Genomic DNA, 8,791 nt, shown 5'->3' with positions numbered 1-8,791 from the left:
GCTCTTCCCAACCCACCTGTCCTACAAAGCACCTAGAGCTATCTTTGAAAAGTATAAATCGGACTGTGTTACTTCCCTGTCCAGAGCCCTGCGGTGACTTCCTCTTGCACTAAGCATAATTCAGCCCAGTCCTTCCCCTTGCCTTAACCCTGTGTCACGTGAACTGGCTTCACCTCCTACCACTCTCCAGTTCAGCCATGCTGACCCTACTGCTTCTTGAACGAGTCAGACACATTCCCATCTTGTGGTCTTTGCACTTAACTGTTCTCTCAGTCTGGAACATTCTTTCTCTCATCTTTCTCTTGTCTGCTTGTTCTCCTTTCTTCAGGTCTTTGCTCAAATATTTTTCAGATAGGCCTTCCCCGACGACCCTGTCTAAAGTAGCACTGGGCCAGCTCAACCCCTTACACCGTTTCACTTTTCTCTGTACCTCTAATCACTTCCCAACTAGATGTAAGCGCCATGAGGTCAGGGATTTACTTTTGTAATCTGCTATATATTTCTAGCACCCGTAACAGTGCCCAAAACACAGTGGGCACTCAGTAAATATTTGCTGAATGAATGAATGAACAAATGGATGTATTTATTACCTGTGTTCTCCCTAAAATGTTTGTTCCTTGAGGGTAGAGACTTGGTCCTGATTTCTCTTTACATGTATCTCCACTGCCCAGTGACATAAACCAGAGTATGTTGCTCTGCTGTTTTTGACTGAATGAAGGAATCATGCTGTATAATGGAACCAGTCTGCCCTGCTGTGTGCCTCTCCCTCCAGCATGCCCGGTGGCACCACCCATTCACCTCTCGACTCAAACTTCCGTCCCACCAACCCACTGACAGAACCCTTATTAAAACTGATCTGGGGGCTAGACCCACTGGAAGCGTTCTCAGACTTGTTATTCCTTTGTGGGTCCTGTTGGCCCTGCCTCCGTGTCCCGCCTCCCACCTCTGCTGACACTGCCCAGGTTCCGGCTTCATCGGTTCTCAGGCAACACAGTTACCTTCTAACTGGTCCCCCTGCTTCCAGGGCACTTGATCTCACCTTTCACACTGTTGCCTGGATGATCTGTCTAAAAGACAAAAGCAAACAAAAACCAAGTATGGCACCTAGGAGACAACTGAAAATTTGAACACTGAATATTTGATATTTACTATTTAAGGAATTTACACATATTAAATATATATTAATGTATATTATATAAATATGTATATTTGTATATGTTAGTTGTGTTACTAGGAATGATATCATGACTGGGAACATAGTATTTTCAAAATAATAAAGGGGTAGGGGAAGTGGATGGGGTGTGGATGGGATGTGATCGGTCGTGGGTTGATGGTTGTAGCTGGGTGATGGGCACATGGGAGCTCATTATATTATTAACTATTTTTTTGTATGTTCGAAATTATCTGGGGTAAAAGTTAAAAAAAAAATCCAAGTGTGATCATATCCGTCCACTGGAAAATCTTCAGTGACTACTTAGGCCAAAGTCCAAACTCAGATGGTCCGCCTGGTTTTCTGCCCTGAGCCTGACACCACGTCACGCCTCAGGTCTTGCCTTTTGTCTTCTCATGCCTTGTGTCCAGCTCCGTAGAGTCTGAGTGCCTGGATTTGCAGTGCCCCTTCCTGTCTCTGCCTTGGTGTGTGCTGCTGCTCAGCCTGGAATGCCCCCCCCCCCCCCCCAGCCCGCCCCCCCCCCCCCCCGCCCCCGTTCTTTGGCTTTTCCTAGCCCTTCTATACCTAGATCAGGTATCACCCTCTCCAGGAGGCCTCCCCTGGGGAGAGTGCAAGGGAGCACTGCTCTCATTATTGTAATTGTCTGTCTCCCTCTGTTAGACTCTCAGCTCTTTGAAGACAGGGGCAGTCTGTCTCTACAAGTGCTTGGCACCCAGTAAATGATCATGGGATAAGTGGTTGGTTATTCATCTTTAAACTCCCAACACCCAGCATGGTGCTTAACACGTGCTCGATAAGTGTTCATTGAACGAATGTTGTTGAGTGTGAAACTACTGTGTATTGCCTCAGTGGTGTAGGTGTAGGAAGCTGGTGTAGGTGTACCACCCCACAATCTTGGGGTAGGGCTGCTGGCCGCTAGCAGAATCGGCTGGCAGAGTGTGAGGAAGAGCTGGGGAATCAGCAGATTGTTTTCTCCCAGCTTTTGTTTCTTCTCCACAGGCATGGGTTGGAATTGGAGTCTCTCCCTGGACCTGACCACAACCAGCATCATGCAGTTACTAACTGCTCTACCCTCACCTATTGATGCCTCCCCGGAAAAAACGCCGCCAAATTTCCCAGAAACCCCAGCTGCTATTCTACCAACAACCACTGGAGGGCCCCAAACACTGCTATGGGTCTCCCCAGCTTCCTATCACCCACACTAGACAGGTGCCCAGCAAGCCCGTTGACGACAGCACCATCACTTCCTGGGTAGGCCACGGGATTCTTGCCTTGATTTTTCCTCTGCCAGGCTTCTCACACTGCCATGTGGAGACTCGTGGGCGCAGGGACAAGGAGGTGGTGTACTCCTTCTGTCTGTCCTCAGCCATGTTCTCTGGTTTATCTTTTTTCCTGAGTTCAGACCGAGGCATGGGTTGATTGGAATTGGAGTCTTTCCCGCGCCCCACATTCCTCTGTAAGAGCTCAGTATAAAAGTTTCACTATCCAGTAGCTGGGTGAGAAAAAGCCAGAGAAATGTCAGAACGAGTGAAAAATGAGATTGTTCCCTGAGCTTCCCGTGAGACGTGGAGTTTTTAGCTAAGTGCTCTATTTACTGTTTAAATGACCAAACGTTGAAGAAAAATCCTCAGAAATGTCATATGTTCTATTTTGACAGTTTAAAAGCCCTGGGAAGAGAACATACCTACCGCATGTCAGGGCAGTAGTGTAGCAAAAGAGCCAGAGAAAAAGCCTAAGGGTGCTTAATAAGTGTGCTTTGCCCACGATTGCTGGGGAGAGCCAGAGCCCTGGCTGCAGGACTGGGGAAGAAACATAAATGTTAGAATCCTGTTGAGGAGGAGGAATGAACATGTGAACATGTATCGAGTCCTCACTATGTGCCAGGCCCCCTGCTAGTTGCTTCCCGTGCCTGATCTCACTCCCGGTTCTTTCCTTCAGCCCTTCATCCTTCACTGGGGCCTTCTTGGTGCTCTGCTAGGGCTGGGGATCAATGGTGAATAAGACTGCTGGGCCCGCTCTCAGAGTTGAAAGACAGACAGTTAAGCGTGTTGTAGCCATATGGTATGATGAAGCGAAAGAGGCATTGTCCCCTTTCTTGCACAGGAGGGAACTGAAAGCCAGGGAGATTGAGTAACTTGCCCAAAGCCCGTATCCCTTGGATACTGTTATCCAAATAGACAGCTGCTTTTGTTTTGTGTCCATTGCTGTTATGGGCCCCCATTTAGGATTCTGGTCATGGGATGCAGTTTCCTTAGGTTTGTATTTGGTAGTTGGCTCTCTTCACTTTTTTTTTTTTTCCTTTTGCAATCCTTAGGTATCACCTCAGTTTGATACAACAGCAGAAAGCTGGTTCCCGGTCAACAGGAAACGTCATTGCCGAGACCAGGCAAGGCGTTCAAGTCGACAGTCTACCAGCTCCAAGTTTCCACACCTAACATTTGAGAGTCCACAGTCTTCTGCCAGTTCAGCCAGACCTGGGATCCCCCTAATCAGGGACTGTCCCAGTCAACCAGAAAAGGACATTTCTGGAAGGCCCTTGGTTCCCATGCTCAGCCCCCAAAGCTGCGGGGAGCTGTCAGCACATGCACTCCAGAACTTCCCTTATGTGTTCATTCCACCGGATATCCAGAGCCCAGAGTCCTCAGGGCAGGGAGGGCCCATTCCCTCGGAGCAGAGGGAAAACAGCCTTCCCAGCTGCTCCCTTCACACGAGCACTCCCAAGAGCCCAGAGCCCGGGCCTGTTCTGGTTAAAGACACTCCTGAGGAGAAGTACGGGATAAAGGTCACATGGAGGCGGCGACGACACCTGTTCACTTACCTCAGGGAGAGGGGGAAGCTGAGCAGAAACCAGTTCCTTGTGAAAAACTGACTGGGTTTCTCGGACATCCGTGGTCTCAAGAAATTGATTGCTGGAGTCAAAAGGGAATTGAATTCCCAGATTTGCTTTTTAAAATATCTTGTGTCATAAACAGTTTTTAGTGTCATAAACAGTTCACTTCGTATTTTCCTTGTATTAGCTGTTTAAAAATTTTAAATATCTTGTAACTGTTTAAAACGTCTGTAAGTAAATAAATGGCTGCAGAAAGTTTTTAGAGAACCCTGCTTCTGTCGCTAATGCAGCAGTACTGCTCCCTCTACAAATGGTCTTTCTTAATTGTTCCCTTTAACCACTGCTTATTCATCCTTTTAAACGCCTCATTCAAACTAATTCATTCCACATGTCTGAGTACCGACTCAGTGACCGCTTCCTCTGTGACCAGATGCACGGAAAAACTCGAAGCAAACTGTGACTTTTTGTAGTTGAGCTGCTGTCTCTGCAATCTTGGCTTATCTGGATGAAGGGCTGGGTGAAGAAAGGGCAGCAAGCCTGTTTTAATGAGTCAGTGGGACCAAGGGAGATAAAGGGGACATAGGTTACTTAGGGTTAACTATGTTTTGAATTTTTGTTTCCAACTGTAGTAATCTGTAAATATTAAATAGGGTGGGAAAACGATTTCTTGTAACTGTTTAAAATGTATGTAAATAAATATATAATCTTTTCAAATACTACTTTTTATTGGAATTCATGCAGAAGGACTGCCTGGTCAACAAAATGTCTCAATTTTCCTTCCACCCATAAAAGTAGCATCTCATTCAACTCCATTCCGTCAGCCTTCAGAACCTAGTCTGTGTCAGGTCCAGCCTGAGCTAGACAAGCAGGGATTATTTATTTTAAAGATGGGGATTTGAAGCACAGATAACCGTGTTCGGGGTCACACAGTGAGTGGAGGCTGACCAGAGAAAGCAGTGCTCGGCTCTCCTAGCTTGTGCCAAATTTTCTGCCTTTTAGAGGCTCAAAACCAGTGTGAGGACAACTTTGGCCTCGGAATGGAACGCCGCAAAGTCAACACGCGATAAGTTTTGACGGGATGTTCTGTAGGGACTGTAATGCTGCATATAAGTTGGAGACAAGATTTACTGGATCCGATAGCGGATCTCTTTATGGGATACTGATGTTCGAAGACGGCCGGCAGGCTGCCGAGGGCGGTAGACGGAAGAGATCGTCAGGAGGTGTGCAGGACAGGTCCGGGGACGCCCTAAAAGCTTGGGCTGGACTAGGGGAGGGGGCGCAGACGCACTTGGTTGGGAAGGGCTGCCGGGCGAGCGAGTGTGGTTCCGGGAAGTCCTCGGGGTCGGGAGGGGGCAGCCCCCATGAAGCGCCCTGGGAGGCCTCCGGGTATGGACCGCTGAGTGAGGGCAGCCTGGGCGCGCGGCGGTTACTGGGGGCTGGGCGGCTCCTCCAACCCAGCTGCGCGTAGCAACCAGCACGCAGCAACCCGTCCGTAGCAACCCTCCCGCGGCGCCGCCACCGCCCCTAGCAACCCACCCGCGGGGGCGGTGGGGAGCAGCGGGCGCGCGGACCAATGGGTGCGGAGCGGCGGGAGCGCGATAGCCAATGGGCGGCGGCGACAGTGCGAGGTGCTGTTGCGGGGCTGGGCCGCTGCGCCAGGCTAGGCGCCAGCGGCCGCCGGGCGGGTGTGGACAAGGTCGCTGCTCTCGGGGCAGCGGGATGGAGGCGTCACGCCGCCGCCCGGCGCCCCGCGGGGACAGGTCAGGAGCGGTGGCGACGAGCGGAGGCTGAAGGGGGCCGTGGCGGTCCGGGCTGGGAGCCGAGGGGAGTGCGGGAGGCTGGGAGGCGGGAGACGAGTGGGGGCGGCGTGCGGGCAGGGGGCCGCCCGCGCCGAGGGCCGGCTCGTGTCCAGTCGCGCCGGCACCCGCGGGGTGGGTCCGGCCTCGTCACAACGCGTCCGTCAGGGGCTGCTCCGGCATCCCGCCCCAGGGCCGGTGCTCCGGAGGGGTGAGCGCGGGCCGGGCCGGGCCGGGCCGGGCCGAAGCGTGGATGCGGGCGGGGTGGAATCACGGCTTCGCCTGGATCCGAGCCCGCCCACGCCACCCACGCCCGCCTGCTGCCCGGTACCGCCTGGTCGCGGGTCAGCAGCTGAAAACCACTCAAAAGCTTGTCGCCCAGGTGGCCTTGCCGCGGACAAGACCCGTTTTTCTCTTTCATCGGGTTTTGTTTACGTGAGAGCAGCGCTCTGTGAAGTTGGTTTACTGCTTTTTTTTTTTTTTTCCCCTGAAGTCAAGAGAAGAAGAATCTGCGTTTCCAGGTATAAATATGGTAGCGCCAGGAGGAGATCCCGTTAAAATTCAGCATCCTCGTTGAATTCGGATGGTGCTCGCTCACTTGTGGGCATTCGGTCAATCTTAAGTGAGTGAATTTAAGGCAGGAAATTTCCCGGCTATCAGATGTATGGTGTGACTCGTGATTTTTGGAAGGAAAAATGGAATTGACTTCGAAATTGAGACCAGGAGGCAAAGAGGTTTTTTAAGTTTTTGGACCTGAAGTTTCAATGGATAATTTTAAAGTTTGTCCCTCTTTTTCTTCCCAAAGAAACCAGCTCTTTAATTTTAAAATGGACCTCAAAGGGGAATGTGTGAGTCACCAAGTGTTTCTTCTGCTGTAGGTTCTGTCACTGGTTAACTGACTTGTTGCCGAGAGGGAGTGGAATTAATGTCTCTGACTTTTTTGGCTTCCGGTTGTGTGTTTAGGACGTTTTTGATGAAATACATGGATAGAGTTTTTGGTATTAGTACTTTTCAGTGTGAAGGATAACATCTGACTTTCAAGTTTCCCGTGACTTTTTTTTTTCTTCTTTGAATGATGAGACCATTTTCCCATGAGGCAGAGTTATTTTCAACAAAGTAGAAAAATTATGAACAAACACTACTTCAAACATTTTTCCTGTATCTGAAATATTTAGTGGAAATTGGAGATGGAATTTGAAACAGCACTCTCAGATCCTTGGTTGAGGTTAGGTGCTTGTATTGTAGATTCCCCTGGAGATGACAGTGGTCGGCTAGTGCTGGAACTTGAGCCTCTCTGGCCTTTTGTTCCTGATACAGGATTGAAGATGTGATGAGAGAGACTTCTCCACGTGATGTGACCTTGTGACCCAGGGTTGACTGAGAAAGTCCTAGTGTATGGTTTGTCCATATGCTATGATTTTTCTTCAGAAATACAAACAGCAGTGATGGCTGGAGGTTATGTCTTGGCCAGGCTTGTTATCCTCTCTCAAGTTCTCTCTTTTTCAAAGGCTTCATCAGATGAACTAATTGTTGGCAAACAGACTTGCCCAGTGCTTAAAAATACTTAGATTAACTAATACGTGACTACAGTATGTTTGGCAGATATCAAAAGCTACAGTAAAAGCCTAATAACGTCTAACATGCATGTATTTTTTCAAATATGAAGGCTCCATAGAGACCTAGGAAGGAAAGAAGAATCCCTGTAATAAATTTCCTTTCCACGCAGACAGACAGACGTTTTTGGAATAGTTATCATTTCTGGCTTCTCTTGTTCTTTCCTATGGAAATGTTGCTGTTTTCCCCGCCTTTGTGCCCACTGAAAGAAAAAGTTAACATTTCTTCTTACCAAGAGGAAACGTATGCTTGAATTACTCAGAAGAGGAGCTGAAGCTGCCTTGCTTCTCCATGTTGGAGGATTTTAGGACTAGAAGGGGCCTTGATAATCCTTAGTTCTATTCAAGAGTAGTTCTCAGTGGAATTGTTAAGGCTTCTTTCAAACTAAAATTTCCTGTGATCTGCGTTTACTTCCTCTGAGTCAGTTCTCTAGGACGAAGCTCTTTGTACTAAATCTGTGCTGCCTCATCAGACTTCCTTACTGTTAGTAAAGGCTGCACCATTTTCCTGTCCTGGTTAGAGCTTGACTCTGCTGATGCCTGAGAAGAGACACACTGTCCACATTCCGATGGCTGTGCTGTCTTTATTAACTCTTAGTACTTGTTATGAGTCTTGATAATGAGGATTGGCGTCTCTGACCCTTTGCTTTAGAACTTCTGTGACAACATTAATGATTATCGTTGTATCACAGAAGTCACGAGGACCCCTGGAACGCCACAGTTCTGAAAGGGATTGCCTTACTACTTTAGTTGTTTATCAGGTGGCCCTTGCTGTTTTACCACAAGGCATTATGGCGAGGGGGAAGCGCTGGAGGCTTCCACTGGGTTCCTGAGCTCTTGTCCCAGCTTTTCCACTGCCCAGCAGTGCGATGTTGAAGCACTCATCTACTTCTTTGGCTTCAGTTTTCTCCTCTGGAATAATAGGGCTTCTTCGGATCCCTCCATGATTTATGCTGAATTAATAAAATAACATATTTTTAACTGCACATAGCTCAGACTTCAAAAGGTACAAAATGATATTCAGTGGAAAGTATGTCTTCTTTTCTCATTGTCTTTGTGTCACTTAGTTCGTTCATTGGCAGGTTTCTTAGGGAGATCTTCCAAAGGTATTCTGTATATTAAGTAATCTCTTCATTTTCCTTTCCTGTTCTTAAAACGTGATGATTTTGAGGGCTTCCCTGGTGGCGCAGTGGCTGAGAGTCCGCCTGCCAGTGCAGGGGACATGGGTTCGTGCCCCGGTCCAGGAAGATCCCACATGCAGCGGAGCAGCTGGGCCAGTGAGCCGTGGCTGCTGAGCCTGAGCGTCCGGAGCCTGTGCTCCGCAACGCTAGAGGCCACAAGAGTGAGAGGCCCGCGTACCACAAAAAAAAGAAAAAAAAAA

General features: G+C 48.9%; 2 protein-coding genes across 3 annotated transcripts in view; both read left to right on the top strand.

Annotated features, from left to right (window-relative positions):
- The first annotated feature begins 2,167 nt into the window (after positions 1-2,167).
- On the top strand, positions 2,168-4,717 carry RHNO1 (RAD9-HUS1-RAD1 interacting nuclear orphan 1). 2 transcript variants are annotated; one of them, XM_007469454.1, is made up of 2 exons: positions 2,168-2,422; positions 3,486-4,717. In XM_007469454.1, the coding sequence occupies exons 1-2, from the start codon at positions 2,255-2,257 to the stop codon at positions 4,038-4,040; spliced, it is 723 nt and encodes a 240-aa protein (XP_007469516.1). In that variant the 5' UTR covers positions 2,168-2,254; the 3' UTR covers positions 4,041-4,717. The 2 variants fall into 2 exon arrangements, with proteins under 2 accessions (XP_007469516.1, XP_007469517.1); XM_007469455.1 differs by having other exon boundaries at positions 2,255-2,380; positions 3,486-4,040.
- Positions 4,718-5,720: 1,003 nt separating this feature from the next.
- Positions 5,721-8,791, top strand: part of TULP3 (TUB like protein 3) — a 46,262-nt gene continuing 43,191 nt past the window's right edge. Inside the window, 1 exon segment of the mRNA XM_007469453.1 lies at positions 5,721-5,806. Coding sequence (XP_007469515.1) covers positions 5,721-5,806 — 86 coding nt within the window.

The sequence above is a fragment of the Lipotes vexillifer genome, unplaced genomic scaffold, assembly GCF_000442215.2.
Source record: "Lipotes vexillifer unplaced genomic scaffold, Lipotes_vexillifer_v1.1 scaffold395, whole genome shotgun sequence".
Classification (NCBI taxonomy): Eukaryota; Metazoa; Chordata; class Mammalia; order Artiodactyla; family Lipotidae; genus Lipotes; species Lipotes vexillifer.
This window is presented reverse-complemented; position numbering and strand designations above follow the sequence as displayed.

Coding starts and splice junctions, on each gene's coding strand:
- RHNO1 (XM_007469454.1), top strand. CDS start 2,255: ATGCCTCCCCGGAAAAAACGCCGCCAAATTTCCCAGAAACCCCAGCTG. Junction 2,423..3,485: donor ACAGCACCATCACTTCCTGG/GTAGGCCACGGG, acceptor TGCAATCCTTAG/GTATCACCTCAGTTTGATAC.